This window comes from Eleginops maclovinus, chromosome 4 (genome assembly GCF_036324505.1).
Source record: "Eleginops maclovinus isolate JMC-PN-2008 ecotype Puerto Natales chromosome 4, JC_Emac_rtc_rv5, whole genome shotgun sequence".
NCBI lineage: Eukaryota > Metazoa > Chordata > Actinopteri > Perciformes > Eleginopidae > Eleginops > Eleginops maclovinus.
The window spans coordinates 15,811,297-15,835,357 of NC_086352.1; the positions used below are offsets into that span (position 1 = coordinate 15,811,297).

Genomic DNA, 24,061 nt, shown 5'->3' on the forward strand with positions numbered 1-24,061 from the left:
TCCAACTATTCCTTTATCATTGACAAATCTCAAATGAGCCTGATTGAAACCTTGATTTTTCCTTGAGCTCTGAAACAAAAAACTTGTACGTCTAAGGAATGCATTTATTAATGGTCATTACGGGCAGGCCTTGCAAAGCTGCACTGAACACCTTGGAAATCCAATTCTTAGGATTGTTGTATCCTGACAGGATCAAGAAAACTATGAATAAAACATGGAGTCCTTTACTTAGGCTTATGATATTTTGAGGAATGTTAATACTTTCTTTACTGTACCCTGCCTTTTCTCTCTCTCAAAGATTAATGGTTGCAGGAACAAAGCGCGACTAACAAGCAAGACAGCATCTCCTGAAATGTGATCACAGACGACTGAGTGAGGGAGATGAATCCCTCTGATGAACATATCCTGCTCCATGGGGAACACAACTCTCCTCCTCACAAGCTTCCTGTCCTGCTGCAGCGTTTTTGTTACATAACGACAGTTTCACTTCACCTGATCCGTCAGTTTCCTCTCTCTGCAGACAGCAAAGAAAAATGGCAAGTCTCCATTCAGCAGCAAAAAGAAAACAAAACAGAATCAAAGTTAAAGATAACATTTATTTTAAGATGTGTATTTATATCAGCCATACATGTTGCTTTTTGTCACATAAATACTGATATTTAATTTAACAAACATCATCATCATACGCATTTCTTTTCACATTTAAACTCACATTTGTACTGACATCAAACACAGTCATACTGCAATTGATACAAACGTGTTTACTGTGTTATAAACATTTAGAGACATGGTTATATTGAACATTCATACTCACATTTATACTAAAATTGTACACAGTTTTACGTATACTGACAATAAGAACATTTATACTTACATTATAATCAGCTCCATCATCACACCTCCAACACAGCAGATTTTAAGCTAACACATTGCTCATTATTTTAGACTATTTTTTAGACACAGCAGTTTTTGAACTCTTTGCCAATCATACATATTATATGTAACGCAGTATCTTGTTTTGACGAATAAAGATATAATTCTATAAGTGTTTGTCTTGTGTAGTTCACAGCTTGTTTGTCTGGGCTAATTTGTGTCAACATGGATCTGATTCATTGGTGACCCCTTATCACCATGTCAAAATCTGAACAGCTTTAAAAGGTCCGTTATATATTGCTGCCTAAAGTGTGAATGGATACCGACTGACCTACAAACAATTCATCACTACATATCTGTGTGGCTGTTCTGAGTTCATCAGGACACAGTTCACAAGTTCACCATGTGATTACTTCATCCACTCAGATTGGGCTGTAGTCAGCACGCAGAGCAGAGACACAGCTGAATACTGCACAGAGGACAGATTACATTCCTGGGACACAGTACAACCCAATCACTCAACCACACACACTCACTCTCTGTCTCCCACTCACAAACACATCTTCCTTTTTACCAAACGAATTAAGGGACTATAACTTTATGATTTTCTCCGATCTGGTTCATGACAGTAATCCACAATATGACAACATCAGGAACTCTATAGGTATTAAACCTACAGATGAAAAAACCCTTTGGTGTGTTTCGTGTTATAGGTTTTTTTTAAAGGGCTTGACCCTCAACCAAGGTATGTCAGAACTGAACACGGGACAACAATGAAATTTGCAAAAACAGATTAGAGAGTCGTCTTTTTTGACCTTCAACGATCGGGGTTATCGTTGCATTTTAAACCAAGATGTATAAACTAAAAGAAAACAGGTGAGCAGAACTATGGCTGTGAATAAGTGCAAAAGCCTACGTGCAAATTGTTGCAAACTGTTAACACCTAATGGAATCAACCTTTGCATTGATAGTGAAATCATTATGTAATACTGCCACTTCTATTGGCTTGCGCTCCAACAAATTGTACATGATAGGTTAAGTGGCGGGACATCTCTAAGCAGTTGACCAATCACAACAGAACCGGCCTGGGCTCTGATTTCAGACAGTGTGAAAAGAGGTGCTGTAGCACAGGCAGTATGAGAAAAATAAAGACCTTTTAGAACCTTAAAGCATGGAAACATGTCACAATAAAGGCACAAAAAACAAATATGAAACTTGAAAATGAGCAGGATACCTCCCCTTTTAGGAATTGCACACTTTGGTTCCTTATTCAACAGTTAAACAGCCTAATGTCTGTTGTGCACTCATACCGGTAAAGAATTGAATGGGAACAAGCCTTTTATGTTTAAAATTGCCACAAAGATGATACCTATAATCATAGAGAGTGGTGGGAAGGGGCCAGTATGTGGTTGCCCATCCCCCTAGCCCCCCCCCTTGGCGACGCCACTGGGCCGGATCACTTACGTCTTAACATCCAACATCCTGTCAGTTTTACATTAGCAGGTGCTGGAGGTGAAGGCATGCAGCAGGAGAATCTGCTTTTTCTCTTTATCCATGGATCGCTGAGGAATCCCAGTTAATGGAAATGCACAGATCTATCTGCAGACACTGTGCTAATTAAATCTACCTCACATATCCACCAGTGCCTGTTTTACACAGTAAAGCAGCTGAGTTATGACTGTAAGACAGTTACAACAGTTATCTCGCATTAACACATTCACATAATTTAATAAGTCTACTTCTTTTGAAAATAATCCTTGGCAGCCCTCGAGTAGAGGCTGAATTCGGAGTGAAGCTGAATGATGACCACCATACATTCAGTATTACCAGTCTGCAGGCTGTCCTAGTGCTTTATATCTGCAGTCCCACCATGCAGGCTCCATATTCATATGTTCAAACCTCTAGTGTTGGGTCCCTAAAAAGTTATTTGGATGCATCTTTTTAAGCGTCTGTTTACTCACATTTGCACATGCTTACAAGGGCACATATAAAGTATTCAACAACAGTCTAGTGTTCAGATCAGCAAGACGATCACTCCCAGTTTGGGATGAATCAAGTATGTCTGATTATGATTATGATGATTAGTCAATATGAATATGCATATTCATCACGCATTTCTGATCATGTAAATATTCTGTTCAAGGGAGAGATTCATTGTAGTAAATAGATATTTATTCAAACACTGGCTGGCAGTAATTTGCAGGAGTAAGAATTATTCAGATCTGCTATTTAAGGAGAAAGTACAAATACTGCAATATAAAAATACTCCATTACCAGCAAGTAATCGTGCTTTAGTTTTAGCAGCAAAATTTAGTTAAACGATTTCAGTAAACATTTTCGTTCGGGCCCTCCGACTGTTATATTATTATATATATATGACATCATTTCATATTTAAAACCAAGCCTTAATGTGGTAGCAGCATGTTTCTGTAAAAGCTGCAGGAGGTGGACCTAGCTCAAACTACCCCTCACCTTAAAAGCTGAGTTATGTCTGACAGCAGGGAGCTGAGCCTGACAAACTGAGTCTGGAAAGTCCTGAGATGATTGCAGAACATAAATCTCACCCTGGTGCCTCTCAGCACATCCAGTGCCCAGAATCCAAGAATGACTTGAAAATTGTGTTGGATCGATAAAAGTCCTCCTAAGTGCAGCTGCTGGAGAAGTGCATCTGCACAGGATCTAAGAATAGCAGAGTTGTCACTCCAGTTTCATCCATCTCTTCCAGTGTGTAATAAACATCATTACAGTCTGACAGGAGGGAAAGAAACAACAGTTCTGTTTGGGTTTAGAAGACACTTGAGCAGTATCAGTATCATTTGTCAGTGCACATTTTTATTGTTTTAGTAGGAAAATAAATTCCTCATTAACAACGTTGTTATATCATAAACCAGAACTTAAAAATATGTAAATATTTCGTGAAGCTAATATTCTGATATGGTTTCATTTCTTAAAAGCCCTTTAGTTAGTAGTTCATCGAGTATAAAAACATGTCAGTGCAAGAAAACTGTCCTGTCATATGTGGAAATCAAAAAGATAGACATCATTTGATTAATAGGAAGTCGTCTATATGTTGCTCGATGGCAAAAAGTCAAAACGATCCCGATCATCTTGGGATAAAACAACATTTTGTAAACCACAACCGGCCTCTTTGGGGTAAAACTCCCGGCTCTGTGAGGTGGATTTCAGCGCAAACCATCTGTGACTGACAGGAGGCTTGCTGCTGTGGGTTGGACTGTTGTTTATTCACTCCTCCCTCAAATCCCCTCAAGGATTCAGTCACGGATGAGTTCTGCTGATCAAGTGCTGAAAGTAATTTGAATTTTCATGCACTGCAAATTTGTATCATGAGACAATGTTGTTCTCGCCTGCAGGATGAGTGCAGGCTTTCAGCGGACTTCATTTTGTTGAAACTGAGATAATCAAAGATTTTAGAGACTTTTCTGGTGAAGTGAAGTGACCTTGTTTAACTTCACAGTTTGGAGTTTTGCATCAAAGTCCAACTGATATGTGGGGTAGATATTATAAACAGATTTGATCATATCAATGGTAGCAGCACATATTCAATTGTCACTATAATACGATCAAAACAAGAGACAGGTTTATTTTTTTGTATTTTTCAAAAATATAAGCCCTTGTAGAACCCAAAATGTTTTAAAGTACATAGAACAAAAGGCATTATGAAATAACTTATTATTAATAAATTGTAAAAGTATGAATTTATACGAACAAATGTATTGATCATTTAGGAAGAATAAATGGAGAAAAGAAGATAATATCTCTGGTTTTGCTGAATAGATTTGATCCTTTCTTTAACTCTGTTCATTTTGAGTCTGAAAATGTTTTCGAGTGCAATGCTTAGTCAGTGTTGTAGTCTTTTTATATTGGCATACAAAAGTGATTCAGTGATTAACTGCTGGAGGGACATGTAGCTGAACAGTGTGCTGACTCAATGAGAATAACACCGACATAATGAGACAGCTTCTGAAGCGATGAAGGGAGTCACAGCTCACTAAACTGCACTATGATTGCATGAGTAGATGCAGCTTCTGTTGGATGATTTCAGAGTTCATGGTCCGCAGGAAGTCAGTCAGTCCTCCTGTGAGCAGCTCCTCCATGGGAACAAACTGCAGCACCTGACTGTCACACCCAGACGGCACATTTTTACCCTCCTCTCCTCTCAACAACTGACCCATGCGGCTGTGGACGTCGGTGACAACAGGGAGTATCCGTGCAGCAGCTTCAGGGCAGAAGCCAACACACACAAGAACTGCCCCAGTAATACCCGAGGGGGACGGACACCTGAACGTGACAGAGCTAAAACACACATGCAGGCAAAACACAACAGCTGCGGTGACTCGGGTGAGGGCAGCAAACACTGGCAGCAGCAGGGCGTCCCCAGAGGTCAGGGTCTGCAGGGAACACACAACACAAGCTAAGAGCTGCTGCTGGTACCGCGGCTCCCCGTCGTGCAGCGTCATGAGGCCTCTGTGAGGAACTGAAGGCTCTTCAGAAAATGTTAAAACTAAATCCCCCTGTTGGCTTTCACCAGTCCCCCACGCTGAGCGACTGCCAAACACCAGGCACTGTCTCTGCTTATTGTCCCCATCAGTGTCTGCTTTAGTGACGCAAAGACCTGCAACATCGGACATGATGGAGGCCCAGCAAGCGTCATGGCAAGAGTCACAGCGAGGAACGCGAATCCAGTCTGCTGCTGTGTCCATCAGAGCGTCGTTCAGGTGGTTTAGCAGCCCTACTTCGCAGAACGCAGAGTTTTTCACTGCAAGCAGAGCAGCCCCGGCGATAACATACCATGAGTCGACGTGACACCTGGACCAGGGTCCTTGCAGCACGCTGCCGGTCCCTCTGGCCTCAGCGCAGTGTTTCTGTATCGAGGCGGCATGGCAACCCCTCTCGATGCGCTCCCTCCAGCTCAGGGTCTGCAACTCCCTCCGCTCGTTGAAGGAGCCTGTTTGCTTGTTCTGTCCCAGGGGTCGTCCCGCTGAGACGCTGCAGCAAGCGGGACTCACCGTGTTTCGGGAGATCCATCGACTCCGCTGCAGGAAGCTCACCTACACACAGAGAGAGACACTTCAGCAAGTTCAGTTTAACACTTGTATTTATTATTGTTTAGGCCTGAACATCTTTGTAAGGATTTGGATATTAAAATTGTGATTTAAATAAAAAGTTGAATAGTTGTTCGGCCTTATTTCACATCCATGAAGATTCATGGCCTCATGCAGTTTTCCTGGCCATATTTCTCATTGGGAAAAAAGGATAAAAATTGACCAAATAAAAACTTACTGGTCCACTTCTTAAGGAGAAGTGGACCAGTAAGTCCTTGAAAACGTTAGGGGAAAAAAAGATAAAACATATACAGTTCAATGACAACTTAGAAAAATCTACCTGCTGATAACAACATAACATGATTGAACTTTGAAGCTCAGTTACATTAAAAATCCCCATTGTCTCTACACACTCCCTACCTGGAAGCGATGCAGATACTCCTGAGCCGTGCCATCCCTGATGAAGTCGAGCCACTGCCTCTGTTCGCTGCTCATTCCTCCAAACAGTCGCAGGTTTTCTGTTATGGTGTCCACCTGCAGCCTGGTGAAGTACGAGCACACTTCTTCATGCTGCTTCAAAAACGACTCTGGGAGGTCTGAGTTTCCGAAAAGTGCCTCTCGGTCAGCCAGCTGTGGACCGTAGTTACGGATCAGTTTGGAGAGCAGAGGCCTCACAACTTCCTTGCCCTCATAGTTCAGACACACGACATAAACCTCAGAGTTTCCCGACTTGCTGGTGGCAGGTTTGAAGACGTTGACAGAGCTGAAACAGCAGTTCAGCAGGTACAGGAGGCAGACGGAGGAGTGCTCATACAGGGTGAACATCTTGAGCACAAAGGAGCCCCCGGGGCTCAGGAGCAGCAGTGCAGCTGTGGCCTCGCAGTAATGCAGGGACGCCACCAGCGCCTCCTGCTCGTCCGGCTTCTCCTGACAGTCAAAGCTACCATCTGCCGTCACCACTTCCACGGTACGCATGTTAGCCACAAACGCCTGCAGCTCCAGCAAATGTTTCTGGATCATGATGTTGCCTGTGTTGTCAGAGCCGAAGAACCACCAGGGCAGAGTGTTCGCAATCAATCGATCATCGGCGATCGTTGTGCTGCAGCCGTTGGCCTCGTGGTACGGGTTGAGAGTGTTGGCCGCCCAGCTCCAGTCACAGTAACGCATGGACTCGCTGGTTTTGATGTAGTGGTTCAGAGCGGTTATGAAAGCCCCTGGAGCTTCACACAGATGGACTGTGTTCAGCTCTCCGTTCTGAAGAGCCTCCTCTGGAAGAAGACTAAAGCGTCCCAGGATCTCGGAAAACTTGCACCAGGCCTGAGTGCAGATCTCTGCATTGGCTGCAGAGCGTACGGCGGCGATCACCGCCCCCGCTCGATTGGTGGAATTGGTGTGCTGATGCCATACCTGAACGTTCTTGTCACTGAGCTGGTTCTTCACGTCGTTCAACGATGCCTTCAGGGCCTGCAGCCGGCAGTGCTGCTCCGCGGGTTGTCTGAGAGCGACGTCTGGGTCGGGGAGGCACCACTCCCCACTGGCAGGTTTCACATAGCTTCTAACTTTTCTGAAAAGACCCTGAATCTCAGCCAGTGTTTCAGGGTCCAACGCCACCGTGTTGCTGAAATGCTGCAGCTTCCTGACTTTCCTCCTCGCCCCATTGCCTGAGCTCATCCTCCACACCTGTTGAAGGAGAACAACAATAAGGCTTTAAAATATCCTCAAGAAACTTACATACTACAAATAATCTTTGTTTATCCTCTCCCCAAACTCACAATATTGCTGTCATAAGAAGTCCCCAAACAGTTATTGTCCTCAGTTTGTTTATTTGTGTAATAAGGTGTTGTCATTTTCTCTTTTATGAATAATTAACTACATAGCTAATATAGTCGGTTTTGTACCCATGTGAATCAATCACGTCGTGGCAACAGTCATGCAGCGAGAGCGCACCGTGAGCAACACGCCTAATACCAATGTTAGATTTTTCTAAAAAGGAAAACTAATTCATTGTTGATTCAAAGAGACCCATCTTCTTTTCTCTTTTGTATATTCACTTTTTCTCTTTAACAAATAAAACACTTCTTTCATCAAATTACTACAAAACTTGATGAAATAATTTGTAAAACACTTGATAACAATAATAATGAAAAGCTGCAGCCCTAGATGAGCTAGAAACGTTCAGTGTGCATATGACCTGCTTACAGGTAGGAGTCAATCTTCGGGCACAGAAATCCGAACATTTCCCAGTGAATTATAATGCAGTCCAGCGCTGCAACCCTTCATTCTTCTCTACATGCATGAGTGCTGTTGAATTACTCATGTTGCCTCATTACGATGTGACGCCCTCGGGCAACAGGGCAGACTGTAAGTACTGGTGATTACCTCACCAGGCCACAGCTTCACCCAGAATAACATGAGATTTAACATCAGTAACACGACACAGTCTCTTCTTATTATCTTAAAAACAACATAATCTACCCCACACTGAATTATTCATCAACATTATCATATGACAAACAGAGGATTTAACAGATAAAATATGTTGTTGCTGTACATTTTCAGGGTGTTTTCAGATAAAACAATAACTTCTTTTTTTTTTTAAATGTATCTTCAAATTCTCATCCCATGTTCCTTTATTCATCTCCCAGCAGGGGTGTGTCAGACCAAAACACAAATATATTCAGTTTAATGTGCCATGAACCAGAGTAAAAGCAAGAAGTCTCATATTTAAAAAGCCTTTTCAACAAAATAACAATAATACATAATTCATTATCAAAATAGTTGGTGATTTGTTTTTGCCAATCATCTAATGGACTAGTCTGCTAATCCTTGCTTCTCTTATTTTGTTCACGTTTTTTTATACAACGTAGGAAACAACAACTTTGTGTTTCTCGACCAACAGGAGTCAGTATTCGGGTCAGTTTGTGATGTTAAGACTTTTTATTCCACCATTACAGTTTCCCAAAATAGATTTTCAACAATTCATGTAATTATCGAGCTTTTTTCTTATTCATGACATACAAATAATTTACAGTCAGAATCAAATGAACCCAGAGCTGCACATGATTTAGATGACAACACCGGGCAGGAGAACGTTTTTCTGTTTAATTTCTTGATTAGTCTGCGGTGATGAATGGCAATATACAATATATATATAGCTAATGAAAGCACATTCATCAAATATTCCTCATGAATCATTTTAAGCACCGCTTGTATGTATTAAAATCATCTACTGTTCGTTAAGCTGCTGTTTATATAGAAATCAAGAAAAACAAACTCAAGTTTTAGCCAAAAGTTGTACATTAAGTGATTAATAATCATGGGTTAACTAGAAATGAATTTAGATTTTCAGAAACGCTGTAAGATCACATGTGGTCTCAGCTGTAGTACAAAAGTAAAGTAAAGTAAAAAATATATATATTTAAAAAACTAGCTTAGCATTAATTTGTTTGCCAGCTCATATCACTATATGTGCTAGATATAGGCTACTGCATGTTGCATTGCATGTTGATTTTCGTACATATAAAACTATAATATTTGTAAATTGAATCTTTGAATGATGATATTTTAACTGAATTATACTAAATGTATAATATATACATTATGAAAAGTAATACATATACACGAAGCAGGTTTTGTGTAACAAGTATATTGAGGGATACAGAAGTAAACGGACAGAATACTGGAGACGTTGTTTTTTATCTCTGAGCCTAGTGCTGCGGCACTGGATGTAGCTGCATGTTTTGTGAAAAGACTCCAGTAGAACAAATGTTTTGTTAAGTTTTAGCTGAGTCGTACACTTCCTGCAAGACGAGTGCTGCTTTATGGCAGCGTTTAGTCTCCTAACACTCCCACTGCGGAAACTTTCTGATACACACAAGTCTCTAAAATACAAATCTCCTCAGCCTTATGAGCTGTCTGTCGATAAGAGGGTCAGAGCTACAAGAAAACACTTTACAAAAACTCACCGAGCTGTAACTGCTGTCAGAGAACGAGACCACGCTTTCACGTGACTCCGAACAACACTGCGCATGCGCGTGGTTGATAGGGCGGGGCCTATCTTAAAGGGGCACCTTAGCTCGATATCTTATTGTTCAACACATTACACTTCAAAAACAATGGAGATCAATGTGCTGCTAAATATATTTATCTGAACAATTTTACGTGAATATTAGTTTTAGATCGATATTTTTTATTTTTTTATATTCGTTTAACATTCATGCTCACAATTTAGATTTGATTAGATTAGATTCAACTTTATTGTACAAGTACTAAGAGAACCAAACCATTTCGCATCTAACCAGAAATTCAAGTTCAGTGTTATTGATAGTACAATATAAATATATACCCCTGCCACATAAAGTATTTAACCTATGAACACCACACGGAGGAATAAACATGAACAGCAGTATAGAAATGTAATACACTATAAATCATGGATAGACAGTATAACACACTATAGACAGAATACATTTAAATATACTCAACACAGTTGTTGTCATTTGCAATAATGTGAATAAATATGAGTATGCTGAAGAAAGATGTAGTTGTTCTGACAGTTTGAACAGTTGAACTGAAGCAATATTTACATTAATAATAAATCACGTACATTTGTCTATAACTGTCCATCATCAAAAAAAGACAATGATCTTTATGAACGCATAAACCCACACATTTATTCTCATGCATACACATTTAAAAATACAACCATACAACATGCATGAAACAAAAACAATATATAATGTAACAAAAGAGAGAGGGGAATAAAGATCGGGACAAACATAAGCTACTTGTATTTTGTTCTGTTCAAGGTTGAGATTTATGGCTGGTGGAGCATGATGGGATCTCTATATTCTTCTATTATTCTGCACCACATATAGATGTCATCCCTAAAACCTGAAGAGGCAATTTCAGAGTGTTTGAGTCTCTAGTTGTTGAAAAATTGTATGATACTTTGAATCTGGATCTGCTTGTGTGGGCGTCTTTCCAATCAGATAAGCCACAGTGAACTGATCTGTGTTATCATGTTATATAATTATTAGAGCTCTCTAAAGTGAGCTGATAAAAACAGACTTTGTTTTGATACTAGTTTTTATTTGGGCTTTACAAATGGTTTTACAAACATTTCCTCACATTAAATATTCTTGACATGTATCACGTATACTGCTCATAAATGGTATTTTCAGATTTAAAAATAGGTAAGTAAGTGACAAAGTAAAAACAGGACACTGACTGAGGAAGTCCCATGCATAAATAATGGACCTTTGGGATGTACAGGTGCAATAGAATTTTCAGAAATGGGGGGTGTAAAGATTTCTTATCTGCTGATATAGTGCCAACAGTGACACTTCTTTTAAAATGAATATGTATATCGTGGAGTTATCTTTCTATCTATACCTTAATGCTTTTAACGCAGAGGAAGGCAGTCAGTGTTGGAAGAGGTTCAGGGGAAAGAAAATGTCCCTTTTTGGAATCATGGAGAGATTAAAAGTCTGGACACAGAAAATGATATGAATGTTAATCCTGTTGTTTTGTGAATTGAAACAAATCAATCCACACTGGATTGAAAACATCTACTTGTGTGCAGGTTTTTCAACCAGGGCAAAGTGGGGGTTGTATAAGGAACTTATCCACAGTATATTTTGTATTCAATACATAGTAAATCAAATGCAGCATGCCAAGAATATCAGGAGGTCCTACTGTATCGGGTCATGTTTTATAGTATGCATGCCAGGATGCTTTTCTGGCTATTTTGACCAACACTCAGGGTCAAATTCAAAATGCAATGTAAAGCAAAGTTAATATTTCTAAATAATACTGCAATCAAAATAAATACTTTGAGAGGGCAACTGCTATATATTTTAAGCGAAAAGAAAAAAATATGCAATTTTGAATGCAGCCAAGTGTACACCATATTGTCAAGGGTGGGGGAAATAGGACCCAAGTGCAGCAAGGAGCAAAGGGAGGCAGGTATGGGTACAAACAAAAGGCGAGCTTTATTCCAAAAAGCTGTTTAACAAAAATACAAAATTTGGGAAATCCGGACATGAAAAACACCTGACTTGACACATGAAGAACGACAACGAACTGAAAAAGAACACAAGGGAAAGCAGGACTAAATGCAAAGACACTAATCACAACATAAGCCACAGCTGGGGAGGGGAGGAAGAAACACGAGGGCAACAGGTTACGACAATGAAACAATCAGACACAAGGAAAACCAAAAGACAGAAGTAAAACTACACATGACACAACAGAGGAAAAACATTCAAAAATAAAACAGGAAACAGACACAAAACAAGGATCATGACACATATAATATCTTCATTACTTTACTCTACTTTTATATAGTCCTTAACCATTAGGCACTGGAGCTGCTGTGTCTATATTTCTAAGTCTGTTTGTGTTTTTGTGTGACAGTAGTTAGTTTGGATCACCAAAGTCTCACAAACGTACCAACAGATCGATGCTGCAAGGCCCCAAGTTCTGTGAGGTAAAATTACTGTCTCTGTCAATGGTGAGGGAACATCGATAACAGCTTCAGTTCCCCGACAAAAAGCGCTGCCTGACAGCAAGGTAAAGCGGTGAAAATATCCTAGATGTAGCATAGACAATATACAACTTTTCATGCGTCTAAGATATTATTTGCTGCTGCCCCCTGTCCACAGTTCTTTACATGGTTTTGCTTCTTGTGTCTGTAACTTAATGTAGGTAATACACTGACTGCAGCAAAGTACTTCGTAAAATCTCAAATCAAACTATCTGAACTATATCTTTAAGTTTCTTCTAGGAAGTTGGTCTAGTATGGCACATTTTTAAGAGATTTTGAAGGTTTTTAGAGCCTTAGTGGTCAATGATAACTCTGAGATTCCAGTATTCAAATCCAATTCTACAGCACCTACAGTGTATCACAATTGATTTAAAAGAGGTTTCAGGGTTTTAAAGGTCACGTGTGACTGTGAAAAATAATAAATGTGCTTTTCAAATGGGAAGAGAGACAGACAGCATCCATACTTGATGTGGTGTGTTTTTCCTAAAGGGCAGCCACTCCTTCAGCTCACTCAGGTCTCCACTAACAAACTCCACCAGTGACACGTCCTTTTAAAGTGTCCTGTGTACGGAAAGATCTAGCTATGTAACATAGACATATTGCATTGCAGATATTGTTAATTTGGGGGAAAAAAGGATATTATTTAATGCATTTTGTGATTAGATTAAAAGGACAAAATTCACTGTGGACTCTGAAAAAAATGTGATGATGTTTTTCGTCAGGAAGCTGAATGCTGCAGTCATCACTTCACTATGATTGTTAATTGGTTGGAGAGATAAAAGAAAGTGGGTGAATGAAGCCTAATTGGACATGACAGGAAGAATAAATGTATGATGCAGTCTTAGTGCTGTTTCTTTTCCTCATTGTAATTCATTGTCTCATGTGTAAATGCAATGATAGGATTACTTCTGCCTCATGTTTCTCTCTGTTTCTTTTCCTGTTTATAATCACCGTATCTAACTACTGAAGTAAATCTAATTAATTAAAGTTTGTGGAGCTTTGTAGATTCGACAATGCTTTTTCTTATGTTCAACTTTTATCAGTTTGTTTTTGGGACTTTAATACTTTGGTCTAAAAGAAAATGTGTTTGAAAACATCACATCTTTCAGAAAGTTTGAAAGGGCAAAGATCTTCCCAATGGATTTCCTTATACATTTCACAAAAACGTGCGCATCTAATTTATAGTAGCACTAATCCTTTGTTGGATCAAATGTTGCTTATCTTATACATTGAGATTGAGTTTGAAGTAAATTGTAAACCTTTTATCGACATGCCTTTTAAAGTGTTATATTGTCCTTTGCATTCAATATTCTGTCTATAAATGCAACAAAAAACTAAACAAAAAGACACAGTTAAAACTTTTAAATAATGTTGCAGCCAGGCAAAGACGTTTGTGTGCCTCTGATATCACAAATAGGACTTAATGTCATCCTATATGCTGCACTCGCACAAGGTGACAGAGGCCTCTCCTTCACCTGAGCTCAGTGCCTCTGCAGCGATTATCCCGCAGAGTTCAGCCCGGAGGTCAGAGCTTTGCTGTCACCGCTTCAATAAAGGCCTGAGCCGCAAAGTGATGGACGCATGTTATCACCATGATGATGATCTCAACCTACTGGCCATAACCTTGATGCATAGAAATCAAGGTCATACTCAGTGCATACACAAGCATGTCGTACACACAGTATGCAGCAACACGGTTATACAGCAACAACCCTTTCTTTATTTGGTCATAAAACTGCCAGTTATCTGCAAATTAAACAGGAGCTAAATAGCTTTCCCCCTATTCCGAAACACAAAAGGCTTTGGGATTGCAATCAGTGTGACAGTGACTGTGAGAGAAACCACACACACTCACACACACACACACACACACACACACACACACACACACACACACACACACACACACACACACACACACACACACACACACACACACACACACAAACACACACACACACACACACACACACACACTCACTCACACACAGAAGATCATTCAGGAATTTTGCTGACACTCTTATCAGAAACAATTAACATTTAAAAGGGACGTTGCTACAAATTGCCATTTCATTAATTAGGACCGCGAGACACTGACATTAAAAGTAATCTTTCAATAACAAAGTAGCTACAGGGGACAACATCATAATGAGGAATGGAAATTATTTTTCCCAAGGACGAGGAAAATGAAAAGATAATCTAATGCAGAGCATAATGGATGATTTAAAGCCATGCGAGTGGATACAGCTTTAGGAATAGCAGTGGCAGTCGGTCCACCACTTTGGTTCAGATTGATATATAAAAGTTATGGATTGCCATAAAATTTTGTTCAGACATGCAGGCGGAACAGTAATTACTAACTGACGTTTTATTAAGCACAATCATTAAGTCAAAATGACTAATTACTAGGCATGCAATTAAAGATTCTTTCTAATCTAGATTATCATGCTGATTGTATTCATGATTGATCGTTTGGTCTTTAAAATATGATACCATAATATTTTATTGTCAGAAAATAGTGAAAAATCTCCATCACATTTTCTGAAAATCCAAAGTGATGTCTTTTTGTTTTGTCAGTCCAAAACCAAAATCAGAATCAGAATCAGAAATACTTTATTATTCCCAAACTGGGAAATGTTTTCATTGACATTCAAAAGACTTTTTATTGAAGATGGTTTGAAACAGAGTAATCTATTATGAGAGGAGTTGCCCATTTCCTGTTGATTGTTGATTCAATCCTTGACGATGAATTGATGATTATCATTGCAGTTCTACGAATGACATTCCCATCAGCCTCAGTTGCATTTGATGTTTAATGCTAATTACAAAATAATATTACATTTAGCTGAAGCTTTTATCTTGAGTGTCTTAATTTAGGTCCAGATGGCCATGTTACCATGTCTGCAGAGAACAGAGCAGTGTTACAAAATCCTGGTAGATGTGAGTTTTATTTCCCAGGACTGCTGAGTTGCAGTCTCACAACTCTGTGTGCAGTCGACATAGAGTGCAGCTGCAGGATTCAACAAAGAGTTTGTGTGGTTTTTAAGGATTTCTTTTCCTCCATTTACTGGATTTAGTCATTTGGCCGTCAGGTTAGAAATATAATCCCATGGGCTGAACATAAGTAGAGTATCACAGTTTTAGGTTTTCCCCTAAGGACATTAACTCTGCATGAGATGTCACCAACGTAGCGGAAGTGTCTAAAAAGAGCTGCTGTGTGTTTCCAGATGGTCTATTTTTGCATTAAGTTCTTACCCTGTGTGTTCAGAAAGATAAGTATATGCATGCAGCTTTTGAGCAGAACCCTCCAGGCACAGATACAGACCCTTTTTCTCGATTTATTGTAAATCACTACACACTCATACACTAACACACATCTGGGAGCATGTGATGCTCACGGGCAGACTGCTATAACTCCTGAAAGCTTGGAGTCAATAAACAATAAACAGTGATATTCAGCATACCTCAGCCATCAATCTGTGCTCAATGAAAGCTGCAGATGGATATCACTCATATGATTCAGGCCATGTGGAGGTCGGCTAGTGGAGAAATGCAGAGGAAGGATAAGAATTGTGCTGTTGAAGCAAAAAAATGTCAATATGATAGACTCAATTTTTATCTAGTTGATGCAAACAAGAATTTCAAGGGCATAAAATCCATCTATGTGCATAAAAACCAAATATTGTGTGTATTGGCATTCTCTTGTCAAAATGACCGTGGTTCTATAATAACAATGATAGGAACTCAGTTTCTCTTATCTGTGTTTCCAATATGCAGTTACACACATACATGAATGAATGAGTGACTACACAGATAAATAAATATTGCATCAGTAGTACAATACTGCCCCCTGGCAGGATGGTAAAACCACAAATAGACTCAAAGATACACTTTGTATTTTCTTATTTAATATACTATACAATACAAGTGATATTGTAATACTAAATAAATTATTAAAACAGTCACACATACTTTACAACTAATACCTACATTATTCTCTTGACATTATATTATTGTCCAATAACTTCCATTGAAATCCAATATTTCTGCAACACACACACAGATAGAAATATCTTGTTATAGCATATAGTAAATATATATTATAACCAGGTTGTGGAAAACATTGATGAGGATCATATGTACAATTAAAAAACACTTTTTGCAGCTTTAAGTTGTGCAAAGCACATTGTGAAGTCACAGTGAAGCAGCTGCTGCAGAGAGTGGTGATAAAGGTGTGAGAATCAGAATTTTTGGTAAAGCTCCATTATAGCGATGGTCGTGCTCTGTCCGAAGATGAAAGCTCCAACAACGATGGTGATGACTCCCCAAGCTGTTAAAATCACCCTGCAAAAACAAAATTCAGTGACGTCAAAATAAACAACAGGACTTTTTAGAAACAAGTTATCAGAAAACAATATGAATCTGCTGCTTGACAGTAATTAATAATCCTCAGTTATCTTGGACATTATTCAAACTTCCAAATGTTATAAAAAGTTTGATCGAATCTGTGGACAAAAATGTCTTTAGAAGCCTTAATGTTCTTAATAGAAAATCACCCAAAAATTGAGACTCCTCTTTCTCAGGATACAACACAGTTCAGACTCTATTAGAAGGACTTAAATTGTGATCACTGGTTGGATTGATAAATTACTTTTGTAAGTGTTGCACTGCAGAATGTGACAACCCATGAAGACACAGATAAATATTAATAAGTCATCTGAAACTGTATTACTAGCAGTTGAAAGAAATTAATTGGAAGATCAGTTAAACACTGCATTTGTTTCCCCCATGATATATAATATGGCCAGAAATAAAGCATTGCAATAATGATCTTATTATGGATGGATGGATGGATGGATGGATGGATGGATGGATGGATGGATGGATGGATGGATGGATGGATGGATGGATGGATGGATGGATGGATGGATGGATGGATGGATGGATGGATGGATGGATGGATGGATGGATGGATGGATGGATGGATGGATGGATGGATGGATGGATGGATGGATGGATGGATGGATGGATGGAGGATGGATGGAGGATGGATGGATGGATGGATGGATGGATGGATGGATGGATGGATGGATGGATGGATGGATGGATGGATGGATGGATGGATGGATGGATGGATGGATGGATGGATGGATGGATGGATGGATGGATGGACCTATGAGTGTGTAAATACTGACTCACCTGACTCTTGGACTCACAGGTTCACTTTGCATTGTGAACACTAAGCACAGACCTGCAACCCACAAATAAGATCAAATAAATGCCATGTATGTTAAAGCCATACATTGCACATTGTGTGATTACAAACACAGACACTTAATTGAAGAAGAAGTAGTTACATACCAGGAAAGATGAAGATGAAGAAGGCGCTGATTCCCCCGATGACACTGATGACCTCCCCCATGTCGGGGACAAACATGGCGATGAGTAGAGTGATGGTGATCCAGATCACAGTGAGAACCACTCTGCAGCGAGTCTCAAACGAATGAGTGACGACTCCCCAACGACGTCTTTGAATACGGATCACCAGGTTCAGGATGACAGATCTGTTACATACACACACACACACACACACACACACACACACACACACACACACACACACACACACACACACACACACACACACACACACACACACACACACACACACACACACACACACACACACACATTAAGATGTGTTAACTTTTAAAAGACTTACACAAAGTTGTACAAAATCCCCGAATGCCCTGCAAACCTAACATTAAGTAGACATTTAGCCAGGAGGAGCTGTGAGAATGCAAATGTCCAAATGCTTCTGCAGCAGATTTTACCCTGCCTTTTGTCTATTACAAAGACTGTGTAATGTCCGAGCCAAAGTTTGAATGGAGACGCTTATTGTCCGGAGCGTTCAAGTAAGTGTGTATGTATATGACTTCACCAAGTGGCTAGTGGTAAAATACAAACACCCCTGGGTCAGAAAGAAGAGTGATTTACAAGAAAATGGTTCTGAAAATGTGTGTGTGGGGGGTTCAAACGAGATTTAGGAACTTGTGAATTCAGGAAAGTTCACAACAAAACTGAGTTGTGTAATCCACGTCATGTCATGCTTCTACAGACTCAACCCAAAGCTACCACTCGCCTAACCCAAAAACAGTATTTTCAGTAAGTGATAAGGGATGAGATAAGGTCAATCTCCTACTGTGTGCAATAAGTTTGAAGGGAAACTACTACAATGTGTGAGGCTGATTTCCTTGGTATTGTCCAAAGTTCATATGTTAAACAGTCTGAACTTTGCTGTTCCTCACCTCCCCAGGAGAAGAATAATAGGATAGATGGTGATGATTGATATTCCAAAAAGAAGCCTGGATATGATCATGGACACGTCATTTCCAGGATATGACATCAAAATATCGGAGGCAACCGCCCGTCCAAATGTCATGAAGCCGTACACACCTGGAGGAAGAGGATGTAATGAGCAGTTTTCAGGCGAGCACGAAACGAACTGAGGTCAATAGAGTTAGATTAAGAGTTTAGAGTTGCTTTAAAGTTAAACTCACCAGTGAGAGTGTAAATGAGTAAACAGAAAAACATGGAGACCACTGAGATGATGACCCAGTTTAAGAGCTTCTTGTTCTCCATGCTGCTGTAGATGGCAATACAGGCTTCATGGCACTGCAGACACACACAGTAACACACAAACAATTTCAATCAATCATTGTGACTGTGTTCCTGTAGTTATCCAGTCATAGCTGCATTTTATATTTTTTAGAATAACTTGAATATTTAGTCATTTAATTAGCATCTTGATATATAAAAACATGTAGCATCAACTTATCGGCAAGTTGTTCCCAAAATATGAATATTGTCATGTTATGGCTTTACAAGCCATGGTAATTGTTTGTGTGTGTTAACAGAAGTTCAACTTGGTCTTACTTTGGTTATTAATGATTATTTTCTTGTCAAAGCTAAACGGAAAAAAAACAACACCTTTTAAAATTACATAAAATTACAAAAACAAAAATAACAGCAAGCTAAAATAAAATACTTACATCAAAAAATGATGAGAAAGTTATAAACATTGACTGCATAGATGAGACTTGCATCCCAAATCACAGTTTAAAAGTAAAGTGTTTTTCTTTTTGTTTGTTTTTCTGGCTTCTGCACCATATTATACCAGTTACAAATAAAACAGAATGAGATAAGTATTCAAGGGAGTAAACATATTTAAATATAGCATATTCTTACGGGTAAAAAAGTAAAAATTTAAAGTAAAAAAAGACCAGACATTTCCAATGCTATATGGCCATTCGGTGAAATCACTTACGTTACTATACACTATAGTTGAACTTAAAAAAAGTGTCTTCATGCTTTTTAATTGTCTGTAATTGCTGGTTGTTTTGTGAGCCAACATTTCATTTTTTTCTAGTTGGACAAATTTAGGTCCACATTAAACCACTTAAATGTCTAGCATCAGGATGTCTACTTAGAGACTTAAAAGCATGCAGTTGATCCTACCTGGAAGCCGAAGCAGATGGTCGGCACGACACTGAACATTGAAGCCCATGAGCTCACACTGAAAACACAAACACACACATATAAAGACGCACCCAGAAAAAAAACTCTGCATAGAATGAGAAACAAAACCTAAACACACACATGTATCCATTAAACCAGTGTTACTGACCCTTCGCTGTGCTCTGGAGTTATTATAACAGTGTGGCTCTCCATCAGGTAATATTTGACGATCACTGCCACACACAGATATGTTGCCGCCAGAGTCCCCAACACACTGACATGACGAAACAACTGTTAAATTCCATAAAAGTATACACTATATCTCATTCTGATCCATGATAAATGTCATGTACCTTGTGTATTTCTGGATGCCAATTTCTTTTGGGATAGACAAGGGTAGGATGATGAGGACGCACATGATGAAGAGGTAAAAACGTTGGTCGGTGTACCATTCGTATGGCATCTCGCCCTCAGTTGACCCAGTCACCGTCTCGTATAAAGAAACACTCACTGGAAGAAGAGACACAATAAGAGCTATTAATTATCTGAAGCAACATGAAGACTAAAGAATAGAATAAATATAAAAGAGATTCTCAGTCTTTAGGTTGTTTTGATGACATTCATGCTTTAACATTGGTGGATGAACATGACGACAACCAACATGTATGTGTTAAAAGCATGTTGTCCTCTATCTCACTATTGCAAAATGCTCCATCTGTGTGCATTCATTGTGCACAATGAATGCTCTCATCTAATAGATTTATTTGGGTATGTTTGTAAATCCAATCAAATGCTCTGTTTGAATTAGGAACACAGCGAAAACATTAAAGGGATTTGAAGCATTTCAGATGGACAACACGACAAAGAAAAAATGAAAAAAAGGGTAGCATCGCTATCACATATTTTCACCCTTACACAAGCAAGAATGAAAATCTAACTGCCTGATGATTGGTGGTCTGAGAGAGATTCATTTTTTCATATAGGAAATGTCTGCTAAGCTGAATTGATCACAAACTCCTGAGAAAAACATTAACACACTGTGCTACAATACTAGCACAAATATTTTTCATATTTATAACGTGATGGTGAAATAAAGACTGTTAAGTGCGGGACATTTTTTTGAGAATCGTTTTAGTTAGCAGAGTATTTGGAAAGGACATTAAGGATACTTTCTTCACAGAGAAAGGGGGATAATAAAGACTTTAATCTACAGCCTCTGACAAAGTGGTCTGTTTGTAAGTTATAGGAGAACCTGCATCATGAGAAATAACTTCATGAGCACTTACATTTCTCCAGCTGGTCCTGCACCACCACCAGGAAGGCCACACATATCATGAAGAGGTTGAAGCAGAAGCAGATTTCACAGAGTTGCCCCACTGCTCCTCCACACACCTCCCTCACAACGTCCTGGTACGTATTCTGTTTGCTGACCGAGGAGGCATAGCCGAGGATGATCAGACCACTGATGAGGAAGACCAGTGAAACCTGCTCGCCACACACACAAACACACACCATGGACAGATCATTAGACAACTGGGCCCTGGACACAGGCCTGTGAAAAGGCACTACTGAAAAACAGAATCTACATCCTCTCTTTCATGATATTGGTTCAAACATTGGAGATGAAGAGAGACTGTGATTATTATTTTCCTAAGGGTAAGAAACATTTTTAATTTCTACATATATTGATTAAGACTTTGATCCATTTTTTGTCATCATAGTCCAAGGGTGTTCTCACTCCCAACTCATAAACTGCAGCACCTTGTTCAGAGGCCATACACATTGAACTAAGACGCTCCAAATGTTTATCTGACTTTTGTTTTGCATGTTCAGAGCTGCCTCTAGAAGTGCTAGTATTTATGAGAGCAGTTAAGGATGATGTCAGGTGACGCCATACAAAGAAAGTCAAAGTTTGCATATAGACAAGATCAGGGATGATGAAAAAAACACAGTGACTGCACATCAAAATATGCGGTAAAGGGGTCCTGAACAGTCATCAGGTAAGAGTTAAAGTTTCCATACATAAAAGCAGGAAATTACATTTTCGCTTAAAACAAATATTACTCAAAGTTCAAGGAAACCTGATATCCATATATATTTCCATAAGGCAAATGTAATTCTGCTTATTTGAATGTAGGTTGCCTAACTTGTTTTAAATGAATGCCAACTGTTTGTACTTGTAGTTTTATATAATAAAATAAACCGGTGGAATAAGACTCAAATAAAGATCAAGTGTAATTCTAATGACCTCTTAGGGCCCCTGGGCTTGTTCCTGGAAAGTCAGGATGTAAATCCACATGCACAAACACACACGTTTTTTTTCCCCCCACCACTTAACATAACACTACAGTGACTTGCATTATGTTTTCAAAATTCTTGAAATGTAATGATTTAGATTAGGGAATTTGCATTTTATCCCTACTCTGTGAATGTGTCAACAGATCCATGTCCCCACAACATGAGTAAAACAAATATGTGCATGAACACACATTTTTTGCTGTAGTGCAATGAAAGTTCAGGTCTTCCCTTAACTGGAAGCTCATTAGAGTTCACCTGTGAAATAGATGAGCCTCTTTCACACCAGGGAGAGATTGAGTGGGGGTGAGTTCATACACACTCATACATGCATACATACATATACAGTCAGCAGGCCGACAGACAAACTAACCCCCAACATGTCTCTATGTTCAGGACAATACAATGAAGGGATATGCGGTTGAATCCTTCAACAATCCTATTTTAATGTATTGTATTTATCCACTTTTTCTACACTTGCACTATATGTACTATGAACAGAAAATGTGGATGTGTGATCCTTACCAGCTCCACACTGAGTGCAGTATTGACTCCCCCTGCCTTCTGGAAAGCCCAGGGGAAGTTGAGCAGTCCGGCTCCCAGCGCAGACTTCAGCATGATGAACACAGCACCGAATGAACCAAGTCGAGGGGGGTCCGCATGCGATGCAGAGCGGGCCAGCAGGTTGATGCTCTCTCGGGCTAGTTCCTCCATGATCCTGAACGAAGCTCTAACCCTTTAAGCTTTAACTGATACTTCACAAGAACGATTTCTGGCAAAACTAACTCTTCCAAAGTAGTCCAGGTGTCCTCTTCCTCCTTTTGTGAGTTTAAACCTGCTGAGAGGGAAACCCTGCAGATATATAGCCTACACCCACGAGCACACGCGACTCACATGGTCTAATTGGACATTTTGACTACTAAACATTTCACTCTGAGGTGACACATTTATCACTAAAGTGAGTATGTTTGCTTGTGTTTTCACTGTCTCTCTCATTGGCTCTCTCTTTTAAGTCGTGTCTGTCTCTGAAGAAGAAGCCTAATACTAAAGATAAAGGTAATTTGGTCATTTTTGTATTATCACTTTGTATTTGTTTACTCATTTCGTCTATTCATATGCTGTGGTCAAAATACGACTTATTTTTCTTACAAAAAAGCCAATTTAAGTGGACCCCCCCCCCCCTCCTAAATAAACCATGAATGAACATTATAAAATCATAAATCAGTGAAGAGAGTATTGCTGGATTAACCTGCAAGGATCTCCAGGGCAAAAATATGCTGCCAAAAAAGGGAAAATGCAAGTGGCTGGCTGCTAGGTCTCTACAAATACAAACATCTCCAAACACTTCTACTATAACTACTACTACTTCTACTACTGGGTCAAGAGTGAAGATTGAAAAGGATTACTTTGTATTAAGTCTATATATTGTTTTGTTTTTTGTCCGGGAAATCCTGCACAGTTTCATTAAGAGGTAAACCATGACTTCAACGTCCTCCATTTACTCACCTCTCTCCCTGTGTCATGTTAATGGAAAGTTAGGAGTTCAGTTTAGTGGTAATCACCAAAGAGATAGGCCATTATTTAATTTCCATGTATTTATGTTATATATTTATGTTTTAACATAATGATAGTTTGTGTGCAGTGCAGCTTACACTGTTGTAGCATGAGGAGTTTGAACAACGTCCCGGTCATATGGAACAATCTACCACACATGTCATTCATAATCCCGTTTAGGATTCATGCTAAAGACCATCTGTTACGAGGC

General features: G+C 39.3%; 2 protein-coding genes across 2 annotated transcripts; both read right to left on the reverse strand.

Moving 5' to 3' along the window:
* Positions 1-576: 576 nt before the first annotated feature.
* cmtr2 (cap methyltransferase 2) lies at positions 577-9,971 on the reverse strand. Its single transcript, XM_063882577.1, has 3 exons — positions 9,902-9,971; positions 6,357-7,616; positions 577-5,942 (listed from the first exon to the last, which is right to left on the reverse strand). The coding sequence occupies exons 2-3, from the start codon at positions 7,605-7,607 to the stop codon at positions 4,893-4,895; spliced, it is 2,301 nt and encodes a 766-aa protein (XP_063738647.1). The 5' UTR covers positions 7,608-7,616; positions 9,902-9,971; the 3' UTR covers positions 577-4,892.
* A 6,753-nt stretch (positions 9,972-16,724) lies between these two features.
* slc38a8b (solute carrier family 38 member 8b) lies at positions 16,725-23,011 on the reverse strand. Its single transcript, XM_063882655.1, has 10 exons — positions 22,822-23,011; positions 21,288-21,486; positions 20,355-20,511; positions 20,171-20,275; positions 20,002-20,059; positions 19,044-19,158; positions 18,792-18,939; positions 17,845-18,047; positions 17,683-17,734; positions 16,725-16,827 (listed from the first exon to the last, which is right to left on the reverse strand). Exons 1-10 carry the CDS (start codon positions 23,008-23,010, stop codon positions 16,725-16,727), a joined length of 1,329 nt encoding a protein of 442 aa, XP_063738725.1. The 5' UTR covers position 23,011.
* Between the last annotated feature and the right edge of the window lie 1,050 nt (positions 23,012-24,061).